This window comes from Antechinus flavipes, chromosome 5 (genome assembly GCF_016432865.1).
Source record: "Antechinus flavipes isolate AdamAnt ecotype Samford, QLD, Australia chromosome 5, AdamAnt_v2, whole genome shotgun sequence".
Taxonomy (NCBI): Eukaryota; Metazoa; Chordata; class Mammalia; order Dasyuromorphia; family Dasyuridae; genus Antechinus; species Antechinus flavipes.
Window position 1 is genome coordinate 228,664,291 of NC_067402.1, and position 27,776 is coordinate 228,692,066.

Sequence of the window (27,776 nt, forward strand, 5' to 3'; positions counted from 1 at the left end):
GGCATAGAAAATTTTATAGGTTGTGCCCTAGTTCCGTGGATAATGGAAAATAGGACCAGAAAGGTTCCCTAAGTAAAATTTTGCGTGTAAAACTAAACATAATAGTCCAGATGAATTCTAACCAGGGCAGAGTACAACAGGACTACTAAAGATTCCTATTCATGGACACTTTGTCTCCTGATTGCAGCTAAATGGCATAGCAGATGAACTGACTGAAGACTTCTATTCAAATTCAGTTTCAGATGAAATTTGACCACAAGCAAAGTACTTAAATCTCAGTTTTATCCCATCTATAAAACAGAGAAAGTAATAGCACACACCTCTTTGTGTTGTTAGAATCAAAAGAGGTAATAGTTGTAAAGCACAGTGCTTGACACATAAAAAGTGCTGAATCAATGTTAGTTTTTATTTAAAATGTTATTATAATTAACAATAACAATTGTTATTATTGTGCTTATCGAAGCACATCATAAGTGCTATATAAAGGCTAGTTATTATTAGCCTAATGTGACCTAAGATCATATTCACTTTTGGGAGGATAGCTATGTCATGCTGTTGACTCATATTTAGTTTGCAGAGAAGTAAAACTTCTCTGTCTTATCAGATGAAATGCTGTCTAGACATGTCTCCTCTAGCTGAAAACCATGACCAAAAAAGGAAAAGCTTGTATGCCATACTTCAAGAAATTGTTCAGATTTACCAGAACCAGAGAGCAAAGTAAAAATAGGAGTTTTTTAGTCATCTCCTGGAAAAAAATCCCAAAAAATTTGAAAAAAGGAAAAATTTCCCAGGAAATGTTATAGTCAAAATCCAGAGCTTCCAAGTCAAATTAAAACAATAACAAAAACAACACTGCAAGCAATCAGAAACAAAGAATCCAAAATTAAGCTACCACAGTTAAGAACGGATTTTATTTACTATTGAAGCCATTGTCTAACATCCTCCCAGTCATCCTCTCACCTGCTACCATCATTGAAACCTGTCATCTAGGATTCCTCATTATCTCTCACCCCCTATATTCAATCATTTGCTATCTCCTATTGATTCTAACACCTTTCCTATTTGCCCCTTTGTCTCCTCTGACACTGCCACCTTTCCAGCATAGGGCCTCATCACTTCACACCTGGACTATTAAAATAGCTTGCTGGTCAGCCTCCCTATCTGAAGTCTCACTATGGGAAGTGAATAAAATGATAAAAAAAAAAAAAGGTTTGAGCTTCTGAGCATATTGATTTATTAAACAATGCATTGCAATTGCCCAATAAATCAGGATCTTTCTCAGCTTTGGCACTGGATCCCTATTATAGAAGGAGTTAGACTTAAATACATTAGGAAAAAAAAAATCAAAACTAATTAATTAAAAGAAAACCATTAAGTGGGATACAAAATTAAATAATCTGATTTCTAATTGGCAGAAAGATTAGGGACTTTAAGAGATGAGTGAACAAGTATAATTTTCTAAAATCAGAAGAGAGACCCTACTCTCCCACCTGTCTGTAAAAGGAACATAGAAACTGATTGATCAGTTATGGGGTCAATTTTTAGAAAAGATATATGGATGTTTTGAGATGTATAACTCCTTTTGCCTTTCCAAGAAATTGGATTATTTTCTATTTATTTTCTATCCTCATTTTTCTTTTAAGTAACCAATCTTATTTGAGTGATTGTTTTTTTTAATGTATAAAAAGTCTGTCTCCTGTATTCTGAGACAGTGTCATACTGAGAAAGGCAGATGGTCCTGATTTGTTGAGCAATTAGCAAGCATTGCTTAATAAATTGATATATTTGGAATTTCACACCTTTATTTCCTCAGGCATTTCATCTTTCAGCTGCCACATCTCTCCATTCCCATTCTTTTTCCATTCATCTGTCAAACTTATCTTCCCAAAGGCCAGGTCTGACTATATCATCTCTTTATTCAATAAACTCTAGTAACCCTTCATCACCTCCAGGATCAGATGTAAAATTCTGTTTGTCTTTTAAAGCCCTTCATATTGTGGTCCCTTTCTGTCTTCTCAGGTTTCTTATACCTTATTTCCCTCCACCTACTCCATGACTCAGTGACACTGGCCTAATCTTCTGTTCTTCGCACAAGACACTCCATCTCCTGAATCTGTTTTCACTTGCTGTCTTGCATGTTTTGAATTCTCTACCTACTCTTTCTCTGTCTTCTGCCTTCCTTCAAGTCTTAGCTAAAATCTTCTATAGGAATCCTTTCCAAAGTCTCAATTTCAAGAGTGCTTCCAGGCTAGTCATATTCTTTAGACTCCATTTATGCCTCTTTGAGTGGGTCTACTCCCCAGTTTTCAGCTTTTATATTTTATCTTCCCCAATTAAATTGTGAGATATTTGAGGATATAGACTATCTTCCTTTTTGTATCCCCAGCATTAACACAGTGCAGACACTGTGTTGATACTAAATTAATTTTAATAAAATTGATTGATTAGGTAAAGGAGTATTAGAGACAGAACAGACTTGGCTGTGACTTTGTGACCTTCTAAGGAGATTCTAACCCCTTCTCTAGTTCAATTAATAAGTAGAACACTTATTCTGTGTTTTTCAAAGTGCAGCATGGGTATCAGAGAAATAGCTAGCATATCAGAGGAATAGCATCCTACAAAAGTGATGATGTCACTGCATCTGAGGGTCAGTTCTGAGAATCCTGACATGAATGGAACCCTATGTCTGGCAGTTACAGAAAAAACTGCAGTAGAGCAAGAAGCATTTTTATAAATATTCCTACAAAATCTGCCATTGGTAGTATTTTTATTTTTTTCTTCAATTCATTTACATAAGCAAGGCTACCCAGTTCTTCCTCCCTGAGATCTAAGTCTTCACCATGACAGAAGGTAGGGCCAAAAGGGATCTCATTGGGAGAGACCGTACTAGATGTCAGCCACTGGTGACTCCCTCAACTGTAAAGGCAGTCATCTCAAAGATTGAAACAGCCCAGCTGAAGCGAGCTCAAGAGGTGAGTGGAATGAAGTAGGAGGACGGAAAGAAGGCACTGATTCTATCATATGACATAGGTTGGTGGTGACTCCAGGGTCTTGAGTGGTAGGCTGGGAACTGCTTGCTGGGGTGGTTCCAGAGATCCTACATCTAAACTTTCAGATAGTCTTGAGCATGGCTCTAAGCACCTACGACCTAAGTAAGACATAAGGAAGTCCAGCCAGAGTAGATGCCTTTCCCAGATTTGTCTCACGGAGGATGAAGTGGAACCAAATTGACTCTCTGAAACAGAAGGAGCAGATTTCATAGGACAAGAGGTCTAAGGAATTAGGAAGAGAACTGAAAAGTGGGAATCAAGTGCTGAGGTGCTGAGAAAAAGATCCAGGACTACAAAATTATTTTTCAAGAAGATTTTCATGGAGGGCAGAAAGGGCACAGAATTCTAGTGATATATTCTATTTTAGTTTCCTATATAGGATTCCCTAAGCTGATTCAGATCAGATTAAAATATAAACTTGTAGACCAAGGCTCTGTGATCTTTCAAGACAGGTTTGTTCAGAATGTGGGTAGGGATGTTCTTAGCACCTCATTTTCCCCAAAGGGAAATGAGTTTCTAATTATTCATTCCCTTAGAGATCCTGGGAGGAGAGGCATCCAGAGCCTCACATCAACCCCAAGTGCTGAAGAATTGGTTGTTGTAAGTCCCAGTGTGAATCTTCTTCCTTCCTGCCCTGGCCTATAGGACATTTCTATCCAGCTTTCTGACATTTTGGGCAATGTCAATGGTGTCATCAAACGCTTCCAAGAAGATTTAGGATCAGATCTGAAAGGAAACAAAAAAAGTCGAGGGGAACGAGAGAAGGGCAAGAAGAGGTTCGTCTTGCTGGAGAAAATAGCCTCCTTCTCAAAGGCTGCTGAGACAAAAGAGAAGAACCTCTATGAAATTCTCAACTGGATGAGTGACTGGGGTAAGATTCTGATTTAATCTTAATTTAGATTAAGATCTAGAGTCTTAAGGATAGAATCCCCATTATCCCCATTTAGGGTACAAACCCATTAAGCTAGTGTCCCAAGAGAGCTCTCACCCACTTACTGATGTCTGGTATTCCCCTTTGCTTCCTCCCCCAAGGACTCAAATCCTATAGAATTCTGGACTTCTTGGATCTTGCAGGCTCACTGCCAACAATGAACAGGACTGATGCTGTCAGTGTCCACCTCTTGCTCTGTTAACAGAAAACACCATTCTGAATCCTGAGGTTCCTAACCCTTTGCCTCTTCTTCAGGTGACAGTTTGTCTTACGAAATCAAACCTAAGGAATGTGACAAACAAGATGAATGGGTGGAAGTCATGGAGAGGGTGCTACCACTTTCTCTCATTGCCACAGAGGGCGGCATCGAGTCTTTGATTTCCCTTTGTTCTAATCTGATTGAAGACCAAAAGAAAAGAACGATAAGTAGGTCCCACATGCACTTGGATGGGATGGGATGGGATGGGATGGGATGGGAGAGATAGAGAAGGGAAGAGTAGAGGGCATTGATCCTGATGGAAGCTAAAGATTCCCTAGTTTGATTTTAATTGGTGGGAAATGACAGGCCAAAGGATTATGTATGTTCATCTGGAATTCTTTCTAAGGTATCAGAGCTATCAGAGATGAAGAAGGGGGGACTACCTCTGGGAAATGCAGTTGTAATCCTAGAGGGAGCTGGGAGAAGAAAAGCAAGGGAAAGAAAGATGGTTTAATAATATTTGCTTTTTTCCCTTGATTTTTCTTTCTTTTCTTTTCTTTCTTTTCTTTTTCTTTCTTTCTTTCTTTGTTTCTTCCTTTCTTTCTTTGTTTCTTTGTTTCTTTATTTCTAGCAAGACAGTTGGAGTTAAGTGACTCATTTAGGGTCACAGAGCTGGGAAGTGTTAAGTATCTGAAGTTGTGGTGATCTTTTTCTTCTCAAAACACAGCCAGGTGATAAAAGTTCAGATCTTTTATTATTTCCAATATAGCCCGGTTAGCTTAGAGGCCTATCTCTCTGCTTGGTTCCAAGAGCTCTCTCCAAATGTCTTTAAATCCAAAGGTCTGGTCCTTCAGCCTCTGCCTCTGCTTTCTTCAGCCTCCAGCCAGCTCCAACTCTTCATGTCATTCCGGTGAAATCTCGACTTGTAGCGTCTTCCTCTCAAGAACTCTCCGACTGGCCCATTGGCCTATTTATGCTCCTTCCAGAGAGAGGGATTATGGGTAGTTCTACTTAGTACCTTGTTTCAGGTTCTGCCCAAAACATCTTCTTGTAAGATTAGATCAACTCTAATTAGTTAGCAGTTAGTAAGGATTCCAACATGAAGTCAAACTTGAATTCAGGTCCTCCTCATTTCAGGGCCCAGTGCTCTATCCACTGCTCCTTTTCTTGCTTTCTCAGTGGGTAGAAGAGAGAGAGGTAGGAGGGAGTGATTATACATCAGTACATTACATGCCTATGGAATCTGAAGGGCTTTCCCTGGAGTAAGATTTCAGGAATAACAGAGTTTTCTACCTGACAGTTTCCAGTGGTTCCCATCTTTCCCCAACTCATTTATTCTAAAGTCCCAACAGCATTAGATGGGAATTAGACCCAAACAAATACTAGAGAATTTTGCCAACTCTAGGTCATAGCAAGAACTCATTTTAAAAAAGTTTTTCTTTTATCCTTAGGGCCCAAGGGAAATTTTTGGAAAGCCTGGAGGGAAAAGATTCTACATAAATCTTCCATCTCACTTCAGCCTCTGAGCCCAGAGCAGATGCTTCAAGATGAAAATACCACAAATGCAAAGATAGCTGAGGTCCGGGCCATGCTTCAGGAGCTCTTGGACTTTGCCATATTCAACAAGGGAGAAATCAAAGCCATCAAGTATATGTCTACTATGGTAGAAAATCTTAATCAGGCCTTGATACTTCAGTTTCAAGAAAACCATAAGATGGAAATCCAGTACAGACTCCTAGAAGTAGAGATGTCAAAAGAGATAAACAAGCAAAAGCTCCTCTTTCAGAAGGAGCTCCAAGTCCTTGAGGACATGAAGAATGCTCTAGAGATGCAGGTCCAAGCATCAGAGCAGAAATACCAACAACTTCTCCAGGAAGAAACAACCATGAGATACCAATTGCAAATGGGTGGAGGTAAAAGGGACAGAAGAGACTTCACTGAATATGTTTCTAGTCCCCTAAAATCTCAGACCTCTCAAAATATGAGCCTCCCCACAACTGAAGAAGGACTAGAGACAGAAATGGAACAGAAGCCTGAGGAAATGGTAGGACAATCATCCCTGGAAGAAGAAAAGGAGGAGGAAGAGAAGAAAGAAGAAGAGGAAAGAGAGGAAAAGGAGGAAGCAGCTCAGCTCTTTTCAAACACCCAGACAAAGGATATGGCTGTCGATATGGGGGATGACTTCACACCTTTCTTGAAGCAGCTACTTCCAAAAATGAACTTGTACCCTGAACACTCTGAAGACTTAGGTATCCATGCTGAAAATGCCATAGTTTCCAAGTACAAGGTCACTGCTTTGAAACCTACAGGCTACAGAGGCACAGATGACATATATTCTGAAAAAAGAGAAGAAGTAGATAAAAGTACAGTCTGGATCAATGAAGAAGATTCAGATGTGTCCAGAGAAAGCTGGGGAGACCTGCCAACTAAAATGTCTCCAAAAGAGAAGACAGGCCTCCCACAAGAAGAGCAAGCAGAGGAAGAGAGACATTGGCAAAAAAGAAGGAAGGAATGGCAGGCAGAAGAGAAGAGGTGGCAAGAGCAGCAGAAAAAGTGGAAACAACTAGAAAAGGAACACAAAGAGAAACAACGGCAGTGGAAGCTGCAGGAGGAAGAGCTGTATAAGAAGATGCAAGAATATATAGACTATAGCTTATTAATGAAGCAGAGAAGGGAGCTAGATGAGCAGAAGCTGGAGCAGAACAAGGAGCCTTTTATGTCCTTGTCACCAACTACAAGGAGGGGGATGGAGGTGAAAAGGGTTTATCAGACTCAATTAGCAAGGGAGAAATTCCAAACATCTATGATCTATGAATCCCAGCTGCCCTCAGTCAGGACTTTTGGATCCCAGGGGGCTCATCAAGGATCCATGAAAATGGGGCCCTTTTCCTGCATTGGAATGTCTTTCAAATCTTTTCCCTGTCCCTTTCCCAGTAAATCCAGCACTTTTGAAAGACTGATCTCTCTACCAAAGGAGAAGAAGTACTATTTGGATGTTCTGGCTCAGAGAAAGAACTTGTTGCTCTTGAGTGAGGCTGCTGAGAGCATGGGCATTCCTGTTCACCTGCACAGTCTGGCCAGGAAGCTGATCATAGAAACACTCTATACTAATGTCGCCAGGTTCTGGTACCTGATCCAGAAATACAGCACCTATAGGACGTTCCAATGTTTAAGGTAGGTGTCTCAGCTCCATGACCTTAGGTGGGGAGAGGACTCTGCAGAAAAAAGGAGAGAAAAGGATGTCAGGGGAATGGGCCAGTTTGATAGGCACTTTGGAAAGGAAGAAACTTAGAGCTTTGTGAAAAGTCTCCTTGAGGGAAGGCAGGAGTGTGACCTAGAGAAAGCCTCTGAGAATGAATGCCCAAGTAGACTTCTATCATTCACTTAATTCTTTATTAGCATTCCTTCTTTTGAAATTTTAATTTTAAAATTCTCTCCTGTCCTCCAGCCCCTTCCCTACCCATTGAGAAGGCAAGCAATATAATTATCAATTGTACATGTGAAGCCATCCAAAACATGCAAGTAGATTTTACAGGAGGTCCTGTTTACTCTAGATTCCTATCCTTGCCAACCAAGTTATAGTCTTAAGGGATTTAATCAGATCTTTCTCAGAACTCTGCCGGAAACTTTGCATTTGGACTGGGGATAGGAATGGGAATGGGAGTGATTCTTTCAGGAGTATCTCTTTTTTTTCCCCTTCTTTTCTTTAAAAAAACAACAACAAACCCAGGAAACTGTCCCAACCATATCTTTCCTACTCCCTTTTCCCCTATTATTCCATTTCGCTTCTCCCATCCCACAAACCAGAAGACTCTGGTTACAGAAGGTGGCTTTTGAGTTGAAACTTAGAAATCTGTAGAAACATCTCTATCCAAAGAATTCCTTCCTGTTTTCTCTTTCCAGGCAGGAAGTAAGCAACCATATAGAAGCCAGACAAATAACTGGAAATGTCGATGATGCACAAAACTTTAACATCTTTCTGGAAAAAATTGACAAGTATGAGAGCCGCAGGCTGCAGATCTGGACAGAAAAGCAGAAAGTTCTGGAGCAGGACAGAGGAGATTGTCTGGAGCAAATGATGTCCTTATTCTCCCAGGTGGGTTCTGATTTCCAAACATGCTAATTTATGCAGAAGCTAGGAAAATACCTGGAAAAATGAGACGTGACTAGATTTGATGGATAAGGAGAAGGGTTACAGCCACCTGATCCTGAAGAGAGTTACAGGTGAATTGACAAATTGCATCACATCCTGAAGAGGGTGAGTGAGATGTTAAGAACTGGTCTAAATGGAATTAATGGAACCATCCATTAACAATAGGATAAAGCAAAGCAAAACAAAACAAAACAAAAAATGGTTAATACAGAGTTGAGATCACGTGTTTTTTGCCTGAGGCAATTGGAGTTAAATGACTTTGCAAGGGTCACACAGCCAGTATGAGATCAGATTTGAACTCAGATTTGAACTCAGATTCTCCTAACTTCAGCACCGTCTCCTGACTGGTACTCTATCCAGTGTGTCACCTAGCTGCCTGTGACGTCACAAATTTTAGGTTAGTGAATTTAACTACTTCAAACAAAATTCTACAATGTCTCATGAAGGAGATGGCTAGAAAACTTTTAGAAAAAGAAAGAATAATTTTAGAAGCTGGCATGGTTTCATCAATAACAGATCATGCCAGACTAACTCCCATTTCCTTCTTAGAGGGCATTATTAAAATAACAGTTAAGGGGAATGCTGTGGATATAGTTTGCCTAGACTTCAGAAGGACATTTGAATAACTCTCATCCTCTCATTTTTAATCCTTCACAGTTTGGCTTCTGATCTCATTACTGAATAGAAATCGTTATCATTGATCTCTTAATTGTCAAATCTGATCAGCCTTTTCTTGATGTTTATGCTTCTTGAACCTTCTCAAGGATTTAACACTGTTGAACACCTCTTCATGGATGTTCTGTCTTCTCTGGGTTTTTATGACCCCTTTCTCTCCTGGATCTCCTCTTACTTGTCTGTTCGCTTTATCTCAGCATCTTTTACTCATTCATCATCTACATCATGCCTAATAAGTGAAGGTAGACTAAGCTCTTGTCCTGGGCAGCCCTCCTTTCTCTACATTCCCTGACTTGGTAACCTCCTCAGCTCCCACAGGTTAAACTATGCAAATGGCTCCTATATTAATTATACAGATAAATCCCACATCTATATTTTCAGTTCTAACCTTTTTCATGAGCTCCAGTCCCTCATCACCAGCTGTCCATTGAATATTTCAAATTGTACCATGGGCATCTCAAGTTCAACATGTCAAGTCTATAAACTAGCATTTATCAAGCACTTGTGCTAACAACTGGGGATACAAAGAAAGGCAAGACCAATGTTTTCCATATGTCCAATTACAAAACTCATCATCTTCCCAGAATCCACCCCATTTCCAAACTTCCCTATTTCTGTCAAGGGCTTCACCATTCTTCCAGCCTCATAGATTTCTAACCTTGGTATTATCCCTGACTCCTCACTCCACACATCCATTCAGTTGCCAAGTCTTGCTATTTCTAGCTCCACAAAATCTCTTACATTCACCCCCTTCTCTCTGCTTATATATCTTTGTTTAGAGCCTTATCACCTTGGACTACTATGATAGCCAATCAAAAGGGAAGTGGGGGGAGAGATGTGGTTCTTCTCCATTCTCTCCTCCTCTCAGTTGATGTTGTTACAGAGGGCTTATAATATAATTATACTCTAAGTATTATCATAACTAAAAGAATCATAATATATACCCTGAGTTAAAAATTCCTTGACAATGGAACTGGATTCTCATACCAGGGCCAGGAAGAGACTCCCAAAGTTCTGTTGTGATAAAAATTAAGATAAACTGAGGCACCAAAGTTTTGAGCATATTCAATTAGTAAGGCTACCAGTTACTAGTAAAAGAGGTCTTTAGCTCCTCAGCAAGCCAAAAGACCCCCAAAGGAGGGCTTAAAGATTATTTTTATGAAAAAAGGAGGGAGTATCCAAAAACTAGAAGGCAGCATCATAGATGTGAAGGACAATATGATTGGCTAGAAATTTGGAATACAGGACTAATAACAACCCCTTCTTTCATCTTGTCACTATGGAAAGCTCATTGATAGTACCAGTCTGCACAGCCTAGTTAGTGTCACAGCAATTATATGAGACTTTCTTGAAGGATAATTAGTGTTACAGAGATAACAGACCAGATTTGCTTGCATGCTATCCTTTAAGAATAGTAGCTTTCCCTGACACAAGAATAGAACAGTTATTAGCAGGTAAACTGAACTTCTAAATTAGAGAAATGTGACAAGTAGTTATACAAAATGTGAGTATCAACACAAAATGAAATCAATTACAGAATAGAATCAATTTTATCTTAGGTAACAACACTTACCTCCAAAGGACCAAATGGGGTAATATCTCAAATGAGATATTATAATATCACAACAATATAAAATAATATATTAAAATAATTAGCATAGTACCTGGCACGTAGTAGGTACCTAATAAATGCTTGTTTTTTTCCTTATTTAGGGTAGACAGTGTATGTGTGTGTTCACAATGGTATGGCACTGAATAAATAGATTAATTTAGATAGAATTGTGATTATATTATATTGGCTCAGTCTAGGAACAATTAATATTTTTCAATTGTTTAGTTCTGGTGTAAAAAGTTCTATAGTTGTATTAATATAGTTCTTGGGTTTGTTTTGGCAGGTAGACTCCCAAATATTTTATATTGTCTACAATTGTTTTAAATGGAGTTTCTCTTTCTATCTCTTGCTGCTCGGTCTTGTTGGTAATATATAAAAATGCTGATTATTTATGTGGGTTTATTGTGTATCTCGCAACTTTGCTAAAGTTGTTATAATTTCAAGTAATTTTTTAGTCACTTCTTTGGGATTTTCTAAGTGTAACATCAAATCATCTGTAAAGAATAATAATTTTGTTCCATTATTGCCTATTCTAACTCCTTTAAATTTGTATTCTTGTATTTTATATTCTTCTTTTATTACTATGTTAACATTTTTAGGGCAATATTAAATAATAGAAGTGATAACGGACATCATTGTTTTACCCCTAATTATATTGGAAAGCTTCTAGATTATCCCCATTACAGATAATACTTGCTGATGGTTTAGATAAATATTACTATTTAAATTTATTCATTTATTTCTATGTTCTCTAGTGACTTTAATAGGAATGGGTATTGTACTTTGTCAGAAACTTTTTCTGCATCTGTTGAGATAATTAGGTGATTTCTGTTGATTTTATTATTGACATGGTTAATTATGCAGATAGTTTTCCTAATATTAAACCAGTCCTGAATTCATGATATAAAGCCCACATGTTCCTACTGTATGAATCATGTGATGTATTATGGCAATCTCCTTGATAATATTTTATTTAAACTTTTCTGACAGTGTGCATTAGGGAAATTAGAATGTAGTTTTCTTTCTTGGTTTTAGCTCTTCTTGGATTAAGAACCAGCACCATATTTATGTCATGAAGAATTTGATAGGACTCCTTCTTTACCTATTTTTCTAAATAGTTTATAAAGTATTAGAATTAGTAGTTCTTTAAATATTTGGCAGAATTCATTTAGGAATCCATCTGACGCTGGGGATTTTTTTCTAAGGGAGTTCATAGATGGCTTGTTTAATTTTTTTCTAAGATTTAGTATTCTATTTTCTCTTCTGTTAATCTGGGCAATTTATTTATTTTTTCATAAATATTCATTGATTTTGCATAGTTTATCAGAGTTATTGGCATATAGTTGGGCAAAATAGTTCCTAACAGTTATTTTAATTTCCTCTTCATTGGTGGTGAATTTATCCTGAAAAAATGAAAATTTTTGATATTGGTAATTTGGGGTTTTTTTCCTTTCTTTTTTTGGATAAACCAATGGTTTATAAATCTTTTTTGGGGGGGTTCCCATAAAACTAACTCCTACTTTTAGTTATTAGCTCAATAGTTTTCTTTCAATTTCATTAATCTCACTTTTGGCTTTCAGGATTTCCATTTTGGTGTATAATTGGAGATTTTTTTATTTGTTCTTTTTCTAGTTTCTTCTTTTAGTCACATGCCCAATTCATTATTCTGAACTTTCTCTTTTTTATTAATAGAAATATAACATTGCTCCTAAATAATGTTTTGGCTACATCCTATAAATTTTGATATGCTATCTCATTGTTGTCATTCTCTTTGATAAAATTATTGATCGTTTCTATGATTTGTTCTTTGACCCACTGATTTTTTAGGATTAGGTCAGTTTCCAATTAATTTTAAATATCTTTCCACTGCCCTTTATCAAATGTAATTTTTATTCCATTATGATCTAAATTTACTATTTCTGCCTTTCTACAATTTGATTGTAAGATTTTTATGCCCTAACAAATGGTCAACTTTTATGTAGGTGCCATATATTGCTAAGAAAAAGTTATATTCTTTTCTATTTCCAACCAATTTTCTCCAGAGGTCTATCATGTCTTAATTTTTCTAAAACTCTGTTCACCTTAATTTCTTTCTTGTTTATTCTGTGGTTAGATTTGTCTAGTTCTGAGAAGGGAAAGTTGAAGTCTCTCACTAGTATAGTTTTGCTTTATTTTTCTCCTGTGACACGTAATTTCTCTTTTAAGAATTTGGATGCTATACACTTAGAGCATATTTTTTAGTATTGATATTATTTCATTGGCTATGGTACCTTTAGCAAGATATAGTTTCCTTCCTTTTTAATTTAGATCTGTTCTTGCTTTTGCTTTGTCTATGTTCATGATTGCTAACCCTGCTTTTTTAAACTTAATCTTAAGCATAATAGATTAGAGATATCTCTTTGCTTCAAGTATTTTTCTTATAGATAACATATTGTAGAATTCTAGTTTTTTTCCCCCCTGAGGCAATTGGGGTTAAGTGACTTGCCCAGGGTCATTCAAACAGTGTTAAATGTATCTGAGACCAGATTTGTACTTCAGGGCTGGTGCTCTATCCCTTGCACCACCTAGTTACCCCAGAATTCTAGTTTTTTAAATTCATTCTATCTGCTACAGTTTTATGGGTGAGTTCATAACATTCACAGTTATGATTAATAACGGTGTATTTCCCTCCATCATATGTTTCCTTTTGTTTATCATTCTCTCTTTCTATTTTTCTCCTCACTAGTATTTTGCTTCTGACCACTGCCCTCTTTTTTGGTGGTCTTCCCCTACTACTTCCCTTTAGGATAAGATTTCTATACCCAACTGATTGTGTATGTTATTCTTCTTTGAGTCATTCCAATGAAAGTAAGGTTCAAGTGATGTTCCATGTTCCACCCCCATCTTCTCCTTCTTGGTGCTAGGTCTTTAATGCCTCTTCATGTGAGATAATTTACCTCATTCTATCTCTCCCTTCCTTATACTCCCAGAGTAATGTTCTTTCTCATCCCTTAATTGTTTTTCACATATTGTCTTATACTTGCACCCTTTGATACATACTATACTAATAGTATACTATTACTATACTAATATATCTATACTATATAGTATAGATATATATATACTATATAATATAATCTAACTATACTAATAGTGATACAGTTTTTAAGACTTAAAAGTATTATCTCGTATAGGGATGTAAATAATTTAGCCTTATTGAATCCTTTATGTTTTCTCTTTCCTTTTTATCTTTTTGTGCTTCTCTTGAGTCTCAATCTTTTTGTTCAGTTTTGGTCTTTTCATCAGGAATGTTTGAAAGTTCTCTATTTCATTGAATAATCATTTTTCCCTGTAACATATTATACACTGTTTCACTGGGTAGGTAATTTTTGATGGTAATACTACATCCTTTACTTTTGTAATATCATATTCCATGCTCTCTGATCCTTTAATGTAGAAGTTGCTAAAATTTGTGTAATCCTGACTGTGGCTCCATGATATTTGAATTGTTTCTTTCTGGCAACTTGGCAATATTTTGAAATTCTGAAATTTGACTATAATGTTACTGGGATTTTTCATTTTGGGATCTCTTTCAGGAGGGGATCAATGAATTATTTCAATTATTTCAATCTATTTTACTCTCTAGATCTAGGATGTATCAAAGCTATTTTGATAATTTGATAATTATCAAATAATAATGTATTTGATAATTTCTCGAATGTTCAGATCCTTTTTTTTTTTTTTTTGATCATGACTTTCAGGTAGTCTAATAATTTCTAAATTATCTCTCTTGTATCTGTTTTCCATTTCAGTTGTTTTTCCAAAAAAATAATTTGTATTTTCTTCAATTTTTTAATTCTTTTGATTTTGTTTAATTGATTTTTGATATCACATGAAGTCATTAGCTTCCACTTAGCCAATTCTAATTTTTAAGGAGTTTTTTTTCCCTCAGTTATCTTTTTTTAAACCCCTTTTTCCATTTGACCAATTCTACTTTTTTTAGGAATTGTTTTCAGTAAATTTTTATGAATCTCCATTTTCTATGCTTTATCAAGTTGTTGATTCTTTTTTTTCATGATTCTCTTGAATTTTTTATTCCCCTACCCATTTTCCTTCTACCCCTGTTATTTGATTTTTAAACTCCTTTTTTGAGTTCTTCCAGGAGTTTGTTTTGGTTCTGAGACAAACTCTCAATTTCTTTTGAGGCTTTGCATATAGGCATTTTGATGTTCTATTCTGAGTTTGTATTTTGATCTATTCTGTCACCATAATAACTTCTATGATCAGGTTCATTTTTTTCCTTCTTTTTTTCTAGTCTATTTCACTACTTTAAAAGTTGAGCTCTGATCCTGGAGTGGGGGACAGGATCCCAAACTTCTTGTACCAGAAGCTATAAGCCCTGGCTATTTGTTCGATGTTTGCAGGTACCAAAGGATATCTGGTCACTTACATAACAAGATCCAACGACATCAAGTGAGGATGATTGCAGCGCACGTGGTTAATTCTAAATGGTGTTATTCAATGAATGATGATTAGACATAATATTAATTAGAATCAATTATAACATATCATGTTTAGATACTGATGCTGCTCTAGGACCTGTGGGGAACCAGATCGTGGTGCTAGGCCACAGGAGGTCTGACGGTTCTCATGGTGATACTCTAGAGTTCTCAATGGAGTCTGGTCATTCACTTGTTCCAGTGTTAGGACCTACAGTGGGTTTGGTATTGCACTGGGTCTTCATAGAATCTGACTGCTTATCGAGTGCTGCTTATGGTCTGATCACTAGAAGACTGTTGCTGCATTGGAACCATGGGTCCTCAGACATTGCTGTGTGCAGGGGCTCAGGGCCTCCCATTGGTATGCTGGGGCATGACTTGCTGCTGGCTTGCCTGGATGCTGCCTGTTCTGGACTGCACTTCTATTTTACCTGAGTGTGACAGATCATTCCTGTCTACTTTCCAAGTTGTCTTGGACTGGAAAATTGTTCCAATCTATTTTTTTGTTGGCTCTGCTATTCCAGAATTTATTTTGAAGCAGTATTTTAAAGTTGTTTGGGGGTGAATTTGGAAGAGTTTAGGTGATTTCCTGGCTTACTTTAAAAATTTCCAACACTTTAAAAATTTCCTTAAATATTTCTCAATTACATGTAAATATCTATTAAATTAAATTAAAATTTTAAATTAAAAATAAATTAATTTTTTTGTTTCAAATTCTTTTACTCTTCTGCCTTTTTCCTCCTCCTTGAGAAGGCAAGCAATTTTATATAGATAACACATATGAAGTCATGAAAAACATTTCTGTGTCATCCATGTTGCAAAAGAAAAGAGACCAAACAAAACAAGAAAAATAAAGTTTAAAAAAAAGCATGATTCGATTTACACTATCAGTTCTTTCTTTGGATATGGATAGCATTTTTCATCATTAGTTCTTCAGAATTGTCTTAGCTCATTATATTGCTGAGAATAGCTAAATCATTCACAATTGATCATCATACAATATTACTGTTTCTGTGTACAATGTTCTCTTGGTTCTGCTCATTTCACTTTGCATCAGTTGATCTTCCCAGATTTTTCTGAAATCATCTAGTTTGTCATGTCTTATAGTATAATAATATTCCATCACAATTACATGCCAAAACATGTTTAACCATTCCCCAATTAATGGGCATCCCTTCAATTTTCAGTTCTATGCCACCACTGCTATAAATATTTTTGTCTATATATATGTTTTCCTTTTTTCTTTGATCTCTTTAGGATACAGACTCAGTATTAATATTGTCAGATCAAAGAATATGCATAGTTTTATAGCTTTTTGGACATAGTTAGAAATTGCTCTCCAGAATGGTTGAATCCACAATTCCACCAATAGTGTAATAGTGTCCCAATTTTTCTACATCAGCATTTATCATTTTCCTTTTCTGTCATATTAGTTTATCTGATATGTGTAAAATGGTACATCAAAATTGTTTTAATTTGTACTTGTTTAACTGATAGGGATTTAGAGCATTTTTTTATATTACTAAGGATAGTTTTGATTTCATCATCTCATCTCAAAACTCCCTGTTTATATCCTCTAATCACTTATCAATTGGGGAATGACTTGTACTCTTTGATTTTCTTTTTAAGTATATAATAAATTCAATATATAACTTTCAAACTGTCTTGTCTATGGTTCCTTCTGTTCTCTTCCCATTTTGGAAAAGGGAATCCTTTTCCTTTCCTTCCCATTACTCAATCTGCATTAAAAAAAAAAAAAAAAAAAAAAAAAGAAGAAGAAGAAGAAAGAAAAAAGAAAAGAAAAACCCTTGAAACAAATAGTCAAGCAAAACAAAGTCTCATGTTGGATAGGTCCAAAAATGTGTCTCATTTTGTATCTTGAGTCACTTACTTCTCTGTCAGGAGAATGGCATGCTTTATTAGCAATACTTTGGAGTCATGGTTGGACACTATATTGATTAGAATTCTCAAGTCTCTCAAAGCCATTTGTCTTTATAATGTTATTGTATATTTTTCTCTCCTGATTCTTCTCATTTCAGTCTACATCATTTCATACATATCTTCCAAGGTTCCTCTGAAATAGTTACCTTTGTAATTTTTTATAGAATAGTAATATTCAATTATATTCGCATACCATGATCTGTTCACTGATTCCCCAATTTATGAGAAGTCTTAATTTACAGTTCTTTGTCACCACAAAAAAGCTGCTACAAATATTTTTGTATATATGTGGAATTCTTTTCCTATTCCTTTGAACTCTGAAGGTATAAGCCTAGTATGATTTTGCTAGCCCAAAAGGTATATAAACACAATTTAGTGTTTTGGGGAATATAGTTCAAAATAGTTTTTTTAAGAGTAGCTGGACAAATTATTAGCTTTACCAATAATGAAGTTGTTTCCTGTTTCCTCATAGACCCTCCAACGTTTGCCACTTTCCATTTTAATCATTTTTGCTAATATGATAGGTATGAGGTAGACCCTCAGAATTGCTTAAATTTGAGGTTCTAAAATTATTAGAGCATTTTTATATGGTTGTTGATAGCCTGGATTTTTTCCCTTGCCAACTGCCTACACATATCTTTTGATCATCTCTCTGTAGGGGAAGCAAATCTTTTTTTTTTTTTTATTTAATAATAACTTTATATTGACAGAATCCATGCCAGGGTAATTTTTTTTTTTACAACATTATCCCTTGCACTCGCTTCTGTTTCAATTTTTCCCCTCCCTCCCTCCACCCCCTCCCCTAGATGGCAAGCAGTCCTATATATGTTAGATATGTTGCAGTATATCCTAGATACAATATACGTTTGCAGAACTGAACAGTTCTCTTGTTGCACAGGGAGAATTGGATTCAGAAGGTAAAAATAACTCGGGAAGAAAATCAATAATGCAAATAGTTCATATTCATTGGGGAAGCAAATCTTGTCATAAATTTGAATCATCTCCTTGTGTATCTTAAAATGATACCTTTATCAGAGAAATTTTCAAGATATTTATCCAATTGTTTCCCTCAAGGGCCAGGTCTGAAGATTGTCTTGAAGGCAAAACTACATTTGAAAGTCCCATAAGCTAACCTTCTAAACAGGAAAGGTAGACTTATTGCCTATGGAAACTTTGGGTGTTACTTTGTGAATAACCCCAATTTTATAGTTTAAAGATAAAAGTAGAGATCCAGGATAGCATCTCTTTATTTTTTGTTTTTATTTACAAGATATATAGATGGGTAATTTTTTTAACATTGACCCTTGCAAAACCTTTTGTTCCAATTTTTCCCCTCCTTCGCCCCACTCCCTCCCCGAGAGGTAAACATGTTAGACATGTTAAACATGTTAAATATGTTAAAGTATATGTTAAATACCATATATGTATACATGTCCATGCAATTATTTTGCTGCACAAGAAGAATCAGATTTAGAAATAGTGTACAATTAACCTGTGAAGGAAAACAAAAATTCAAGTGGACAAAAATAGAGGGACTGGGAATTCTATGTAGTGGTTCACACTCATTTCCCAGAGTTCTTTTGCTGAATGTAGCTGGTTCAATTCATTACTGCTTTATTGGAATTGATTTGGTTCATCTCATTGTTGAAGAGGCCACGTCCATCAGAACTGATCATCATATAGTATTGTTGTTGAAGTGTATAATGATCTCCTAATCCTGCTCATTTCACTCAGCATCAGTTCGTGTTAAGTCTCTCCAGGCCTCTCTGAAATCATCCTGTTAGTCATTTCTTACAGAACAATAATATTCCATAACATTCATATACCACAATTTATTCAGCCATTCTCCAAATGATGGGCATCCATTCAATTTCCAGTTTCTGGCCACTACAAAGAGGGCTGACACAAACATTCTTCCACAAGTCCCTTTCCCTTCTTTAAGATCTCTTTGGGATATAAGCCCAGTAATAACACTGGTAGCATCTCTTTAAAAGAAGAACACTACTCAAGGGGCCTCTGAATCTAGAGAAGTACTTAAAGTTACAGCCACTTTCCAATATCAGACTGACTTATTCAGGCAGTGCAATTTGTTAAGCAAGGAAGTTGACATCTAGCACTTCCACAAAGTGTTGTCCTTCTGTTTTCCTTCAAAGTAGTACCATTTGGTCAAGTTTCTGTATGAGTCTCTTGGGAAGGGAGAAGGTAAAAAGAGGGACTCCTTAGAATGTAGTTATTGCATGTTCCATAGCCCCAAAATTCAAACCACAAGGTGACATATGTCTTGCAGGGGTCCTCAAACTATAGCCCATGGGCCAGATGCGGCAGCTGAGGACGTTTATCCCCCTCACCCAGGGCTATGAAGTTTCTTTATTTAAAGGCCCACAAAACAAAGTTTTTGTTTTTACTATAGTCCGGCCCTCCAACAGTCTGAGGGACAGTGAACTGGCCCCCTATTAAAAAGTTTGAGGACTCCTGTAATAAGATTATTACATATTATCATAGTAAGATTATGTGAAAAAACTAGTAAGTCACCAGAATGTGCAAGATGTTCCAGCAACAACCTCAATTTTGGTCACTTCCAAGGGGAATTACTAGAACGATTCTCTTATGTACTCTATCTGATTTGGCTTCTGTGACTTATTTGCAGATTCTATGAGCTGAAATAAAGGCAACCAATCCTATACTCAAATGCATTTTAAAAATAAAAAGAAATATTAATACATATGAAATTATGTAAAATATATTTTTCATACAAGCCATGTTGTGTGTGGGAAGGAGCAAGAAAAATAATAAAAATGAGAAAAAATATGCTTCAATCTGCATTTAGTTCAACAGTTTGCTCTCTGGCGGTGAATTGCATTTTTTTTTATCATGAGTCCTTTGGATTTGTCATGGATTATTGTATTGATCACAACAGCTAAGTCTTTCACAGTTTATTATTGTACATACCATGTGCAATGTTTTCCTGGTTCTGTTTATTTCATTCTGTATCAGCTCATATAAGTCTGCTCAGGTATTCATGAATTTACTACCTCAGGTGGTTTTATGGAAAGTGAGGACACCTATTAACCACATTTGTGAAATCTTAGACCTGAGCATTTTAAATTTAGAGATTTCCCCATAAGTGGGGGCAACAAACTAAAAGAAGAAACTTAATTTTGGTGGTTAACATCTGGTCTATTGAGCCTGGAATCTTGGGAAGCTCTAGACAGTGGATTACATTTCTCTACATGTTTGACTCTACTTCCAATTAGATTGCGAACTTCCTAAGAACAGAGATTCTTCTCTTTGTTTTTGTATCCCCACCATCCACAATTAACAAAGTTGCACAAAGGACGTTTTTGATAAATATTTGTTAGACTAAAGTGAATTGTTTTACAAGGCTCCAATATCTTTCAAAGCATCACAAAACTGCTATTTGTTTACGGCTTTAACCATTGAGAGTAGCTACCTATAGCCTTCACCACTGGTCTTTTTCCTTTTAATGAAGCCTTTGGAACTTCCATTTATACTTTTTCACTTGCTAGTGGATTGTGCTAACATTACAGGTCACAAGGTAGCTTATACTAAGCCTAGGGTCAGAAAGCCACAGAAGGACCAGAAGCACTAGGGAGACTTTATTTTCTCTCTGTCTCCAAACTCCTAGAGTGGGACAGTGTTAAGAAAAACAAAGCCCAGGACCATCAACAACTAGATAACCAAGAGTTGCGTGCCTTATTGAATAAGTCCTTGTTCTGGATTTCAAGAAACAGAAAAATACCTTTCTCTAATCTAAAACACAAGATTTATTAATAGCATTAAAACACCAATTGAATGTTATTTTTGTTGTTGAGTCATTTTAACAGTGTCTGTGTTACTCCATGTGGAGTTTTCTTGACAAAATGCTGGAGGCTTTGCCATTTCCTTCTCCAGCTTGTTTTTACAGTTGAGGATAGAGGCAAACAGAGCTAAGTGAGTTGCCCAGAAGCTGGATTTGAACTCAGGTCTTCCTGACTCTGGGTTTGGCACTTTATCCTCTGCCCACCAATGGAATACTGAACTAGAAAAAAAAAAAAAGAATAAGAATCAAGGAGATTTGAGCTTGATCTCACTATCATTATTGGGTTTTGTTCAGGTTCACCTACCAGGAAATCTTCTTGATCTAGAAACTTCAAATCAATTAAAAATAACCTAGAGGTGAACTATGAGGTTTTATATTGAGGAGACAAAAATAGCCTATAATTTTTTGTTTAGTTTTGTTTTTACAAATGCACCAATCTAGGATAAACAGACCCAAGCACTTTTGAATATATGAATTAGGAGTAGGTTAGTAGGGACAAATGTCAGGGTTGATAGTTTGACTTTGGGAACTGAACTTATAGATCAATGTAATTTTTTTTTTTTTAATGACAGGATGAATGAGTTAATGTTGTGAGATTTCATTTCTCTAACTTTCCAGCAAAGGCATAGTCTGTTATTTTGTGTGCCAGGATAGTCTCATTTTAAAAAGTTGACCTCTACTCCTAGGGCATAGGGGAAACTGTCCCAAGCTTCTTTTGATGGGGGACAGGACATTCTCATTGGCTTTCTGCATTGGCGCTGGAAGTGCTACTGGTTTTTGTACTATACTGGGTTGGCCTGGCCATTAGGCACTAGCCATTATGTTGTAGTTCAGGGGCTTACAATTTTTTTCAGTCTTTGGATTGGAGCTCACAGCAGGTCTGCTGAGCCAGGACAGGAGGTTCTCTGTTACTAGTGGTCTATACTTTGGCTGAGTGCCTCTTGCTAGATTCCCAACACTGTACCTATTGGGCCCCATTCCCCTTTTGCCCAAGTGAGATAGACCTTTTTTGAAGTCTTTCCAAGTTATCTTAAGCTGAAAAATTGTTTCACTCCGAATTTTTGTGGATTCTGTTACTGCAGAATCTGTTTAGAGCCTTTAGTATTGTTTCTAAGAGAAAGTGAGGAGAGCTCAGGCAACTTCTTGTTTTCTCTCCCCCATCTTAGCTCCTCCCTCTTGTATGATGCAGTATTGGATTGTGGGTCTGAGAAACTGGGTTGGAATCTTGGAGACTCTTATCTTCTATCTATGGAACTTTGAAAAAATCTTTATCTCAATCACAAGCTTTTAAAAGCTTTTTATTTTCAAAACATATGCACAGATATTTTTTCAACACTGAAAACATAGCCTTGTGTTTCAGATTTTCCCCTTCTTCCCCCCACCCCCATATGTTATACATGTTAAAATAGATGGTAAATCCAATATGTGTAAAGATATTTATACAATTCTCTTCCTGCACAAGAAAAATCAGATCAAAAAGGAAAGAAAATGAGTAAGAAAATAAAATGCAAGCGAACATCAAATAGAGTGTATTTCAGTTTTTTCATAGGTTAGAATTAGAAGAAATGAGTTCTACAGTTCCTTCCAGTCTTCCGTTTTATTTTTTCTTTGTTGTTTGTTTCAAACTCCCAATCAGATTTTAATGTTATTTGTCAGACCTTTAAGAATATTAGAACTGTAAGATACTCTACTTGACACTCTAGACAACTCTAGAGTTGTCAAGTCCAATATTCCTATTTCACAGCTGGAGAAACTGAGGACCAGAAATGTCAAGTTATTTGCCTAAAGTCATACATCTGATTCAAGTAGTAAAAAGTCAGGATTCAAACATGGATTTTCTGGCTCAAAGTCTGGTCTTCTCCTCAGTATATCATGGGGCCTCCCTTGAGCACAAGTAGCATAATTCTATTATATTGATATACTGCTTTATGGAAACAAAGAAGTTACATCAGTTAATTTGCTTGATTCTCCCAAGTATCTTGTGAGGAAGGAAGGACAAATCTTATCATTTCTTTTTTATAACTGATGAAACTTGAGATTCAAAAAGACAGATTTGCTCAAGTTCTCCCAGCTAATGACAGTAGGATTCAAACCCAAGATTTTTTGTTCATTTGTCTCCTATAGCACCTAACACAGTACTGATCACATAGTATCAGCACTTAAAAAGGTATTTAATGAATTGAATTTTGAGTAATTTACCTTCTGCCTTAGAAGTGTTGACATCATAACATAACACATAACCTTGTGATATAGAAGCATAACATCCTACTCTATATCCACAAGTCTAGCTTAGTGCTGGGCATATTGCAAGCCGTCAATACTTGCCAATTATTTATTAATTCTTATACTTCCCTGTCTATGCCTGCACTTAGAGCTTATTTCTCTAATAACCTTTTTTATGTCTAGATCCCAAGTAATATCAACACCTTTGAGGAGAAAACTGCTATCCTTTCTGCCCTTCTCTTCTCCTGAAAACCTGTCTCTTCTTGGTTCCTTCAGCTCCGAGAGGAATGGGATCTGAACCTGAGTGCTCCAATTCTCATAACTACTTTAGAGAAGCAGAAAAAAACAGCAACAATAACAATACCAAAGAAACACACCCATTTCATCAGGACTGGCGGAACACATCCCAAACAGCCCCCAATGGCTAAACATCAGGAGTATCTTGAATTTCTGAAGATTGCTCGGTAGGCAAAACCACTAATGGATAATTTGACTGGAAGATAGAGAAACCGGGACAAAATAAGCCTTGGGAACAAACAAAGGTTTTCTCTGGTCCCACAGGTAGCCATGCAGAAGGAGACAACTCTTATTGATATGTGAATGGTTTGTCCTCACCTCTATTGCTAAGAATGGTTCCAAATTGCTATCAGGGCTGAGAGGGGATTATAGATGAGTATGCTCTGATCTGAGATTCGATTACATTTCAAGTTATCAGAGTAAAAGAGAAATGCTTTGGATGTCACGTTCTATTCCACTTTAGCATCAACATATTTACCAATTTGACATATTTGCAAACTTTTCAGTCCAAACACCTACCACCCACCTTTTATTCATTTATGTAAATCTATTTCTCCCCACTTAGTAAGCAGACATATCAAAAGAAGTTTTTATAAGTAAGCAAAACTTATAGACAAAACTGGTCCCCTGGCTGCCAGTGTTTGGCAATTGTATGTCTCTCACCTCCAATGTGGTCAGAAACACAGTATCCAGGTTCATATCCTCCCTCCTATTTAGTCTCTGTTCCTTGAACCTTCCCAGAAAACTAAAGAAGATTCACCCTGGGGAAAAGTGAGTGCATCTCTTCCTCTCCAATTATAGATGGAGAGCTGGGAAAGGATAGACATGGAGAAGGGCAAGTAGAGCTGACTCTCCTTGGTTAAAAGAGAAAATAGGACCCAGGGTAGAAGAGTGTTTTCTAACTTTCTCTCTCTTATTCTCTTAGACAAAGAGGGATTGGAATAGAGTCTATCTGGAAGACAGATCTGTCTACCTCCAGTTATCCAGTACAAAAGAAGACTCCTGCGAGTGTTATATGGTCCCAGATTGGTGGGTACCCAGATTTTCCTCGAATGGTGGAATTAGATATCCATTCCCCCTGCCACAAATGCTTGGAATTCCTAAGAACAAGGTGAGGGCTAGAAGTGGTCAGCTTTAACAAAGGGCAAGAAGAGGCAGATTACAGCAATTCCATTTTTAAAAAGCCAAAGTAGTTTTATTTCTTTCTTTAAATCTTTCATAACTCATTCATTTAAATTGACATTGGTTTCCATTTGCCAACCATATATTCATATGAATGTAAAATAATAGTCTTTGAGCATATTTTAGATCTTCAGAATGACATAAATATAACTTTTGGCTTTCAGCATTTATGTAATTCACAATATATATTTTTAACCCTTCATATTTGCTTACTCATACTTGATTAAGAGTGAGCTTGGATGAAGAGGAAAGATGTGTTGGGTAAAGGAAAGTGATAGAGGTCTAGACTCAGTCTGGACTTGTGATTTCACCATGATGTGGAAACTGCCTCCAGAGGAGCACATTGCTCCTTAATGTCTTAGAGGGTTGTTTTGGGTGGTGAAAGATTAAGGGACTTGTTTAGGATCACATAGCTAGTGTATGTCAGAAACAGGACATGAGTACTGGTATATCTAACTCCCAGACTGACCATCTCTCCACTCTGTCAAATTGCTTTTCTAGACACTATAATGAAATTATAAACCAATCAGTCTATCTGAGGGATGGGCCTCTAGTGCTTCAGTTTCCTTGTTGCTTCTAGAACTGCTGGGAAATACTAAGAGAGTAGGGTTTAGATTGGCCAATGGCTTCTCCCTAGTCTGAGTTCTTGGAGATCATTTGGTTTTCCCAATGGAAAAACTAGTCTTCTTTCAATCCCATCTGTTTGTCACTTTTTTTTGAGAGCTCCAAGCTGTTAAGCCATAAAATTTGCATTTTAGTCCCAATTGAATTTGTTAGAAATCGGTGATCTTGGATATACATATATAATCTTCATTAGGCCATTCTTTTAAAAAATGTGCAATAAGTGGTACTTCCCTTCTGGTTTTGCCTCTCTTCATCCACTCTCAGAAGCTACATCTTTAATTGCTCAAAAATCCTCCCCACTACTTCCTTACTCACACTAAAATACTTGGTTTCTATTCTACCTGGGTCAACCCTTTGGAGGGAAGGGGGCAATAAGCTAACCCAACTTCCCCATCCAAACTTGCCCTGTGCCTCATTTCCTCAGGCCCAACCCTATACTGGATTCTCAATTAATTTGATAAACTAATCCAAGTCAATGAGTGCAACTAAGTTAATGTTGCTCCCATGTAGCAGTTGTAATTTAACAGGGAAGGAATACTACTAGTCAAAGGAGTGGGATGAGAGAATGCCAGGCAGACCTAAAGTCGTGGAGGTCTAAAGTGCAGGGGAAGCTTTTGGTGCTCCTCGATTATGGCAGGTTATGCTTTATTCCTTGTTCTGCTGACACAATCACTTGGATAGAGCCATAGATAGGGGCAAGTGTAACACACTTGGAGACTGATAAATAAGAGGTTTATATATGGTTTTGTACATAAATAGTCACTTAACACACAAATCTATAGATTAAAAAAATTCTAGTAGGTAAGAAACCAGATAAGAAATGTGAAAAAGGAGTGGGTGAATGAATAAGCAAGAGAGAGAAGGTAAAACCAAATAGAAGAGCATCCATTATTTTGTCTACTTTCTCTCTACTTCTTCATCATTTATCAGCCACATTCCTTTTCTTCAGGCTCCCCAATTACTTTTGATTCTTAGGGAGTCACTGTTCATCAGAGTAACCTTAGGAGGCTGGTGTCAACAAGACAGAAAAGCTGCACTCAAGGCATTTGGCAGGAATGCAGGCTAGGTTTCATGTCCAGACCAAATGGGATTGCCCTGTGAACCTGACTCCCAGGGAGGCTGGAGAGATCTTTTTATTTTTTAAAGCACACCATGCTCTACTTGAGGAGACCTCTCCACAGCCTTTGTGGAAGCTTTATTTACTTTTTCAGATCACCAACCATTTTCAAAAGAAAATCCATCGTTGACAGAGACAATGAACTCATTCATGAGGAGCCGACTGAATCAGTGTCTGAAATCTGAGCTAAGAAAAGAACATAGATAGAGATATTGGACGATGTCAGAGAGATGCCTCTTCCTTCTCCAAACTCCACCATTTTGATCCACTTTGATTTGCTAAGCTCCTCAAACCTATTCTTGTACACGCTTAATGAATAAAATAGATCTCTGTTATTTTCTTCATTTCTTCACTGATGCCCACATTTCCCCCAATTAATTTAAAAAACAAAGGCTATGACTATTATGACTGCCCCATAAACAATACAAATACTTTATACTCTATAAGTATAACTTAGAGAGATTTACCAGAGTATGGGCTAGAAATTGTCTGAGGAGGTTTGCCCAAGTGATATTTCTCTCTTCTGAGAATTCACACTTTTATTATAACTGATGATAGAACCTAAGGTGTGGGCAATTACATAAGGAGAAAAAAGCATAGTACCTTCAAATAGAAATTGAAATATCAATAGCAAATTCATATCAGATGAAGTATAATGAAGCAGAAGCTAAGGGTGAATCCATCATTAGGATAGAGAGTAAGAGGTATGCAAGGGGTATAGCTATGGGACTTCCAGGTCCAAATGGGGTTGGGTCAGGGAAGGGGTATCTGCAGCAATAAGGAAGCAAATCTAGGAAGGTTTCCTAGAAGCAACTTCATTTTTCTGGTTTTCAATCTCTTTTATCTTTCTGCCCTTACACCCTTCAAAATCTAGCTCATATTCCTCCATATATCCCATAAATAAGCCCAGCTCCACTTACTTTGATCAATACTACCCTCTTCATACCTCTAGCTTTGTAGTCTTGGTTTGCATGTAACTTTGTATATTGTATCTTTTTTTATTTAAAGTATCCCTATGGGGGACAGCTAGGTGGCATAGTGGATAGAGCACTAGCCTTGAAGCCAGGAAGACCTGAGTTTAAATGTGTTCTCAAACACTTAACACTTCCCAGCTGTGTGACCCTGGGCAAATCACGTAACCCCAATTGCCTCAGCAAAAAATTAAAAAATTAAAAATTAAATAAAAATAAAATATCCCCATGGATTCAAGAGTTCATAGAATTTAGAGCTGGAAGGGAAGTGAGAGAAACAGATCCAGAAAGGAAACACAAAACCTAACGCTTCTCATTCCAAATCTGGGCTTTTCACAATAAATACATTGTGCCAATTCTCAGGGTTCCTCTTACCTACCTCTTTCCTGAAAATGCCTCTCAACCAAATAAAATGTTTAGTTACAATGGCTGTAAACAAATACATACACGTCCTGCCCTATTTGTAATTTCTTCTAGGAACCTCTCTGTCTTTTGAGTCTTTC

At 36.8% G+C, this 27,776-nt stretch overlaps 1 protein-coding gene across 2 annotated transcripts; it reads left to right on the top strand.

Annotated features, from left to right (window-relative positions):
* The first annotated feature begins 2,616 nt into the window (after nt 1-2,616).
* FAM186B (family with sequence similarity 186 member B) lies at nt 2,617-26,666 on the top strand. 2 transcript variants are annotated; one of them, XM_051963082.1, is made up of 8 exons: nt 2,617-2,972; nt 3,696-3,921; nt 4,237-4,407; nt 5,632-7,354; nt 8,084-8,276; nt 23,359-23,546; nt 24,305-24,490; nt 26,397-26,666. In XM_051963082.1, the coding sequence occupies exons 1-8, from the start codon at nt 2,841-2,843 to the stop codon at nt 26,485-26,487; spliced, it is 2,910 nt and encodes a 969-aa protein (XP_051819042.1). In that variant the 5' UTR covers nt 2,617-2,840; the 3' UTR covers nt 26,488-26,666. The 2 variants fall into 2 exon arrangements, with proteins under 2 accessions (XP_051819042.1, XP_051819043.1); XM_051963083.1 differs by having other exon boundaries at nt 24,305-24,408.
* The last annotated feature ends 1,110 nt before the right edge of the window (nt 26,667-27,776 follow it).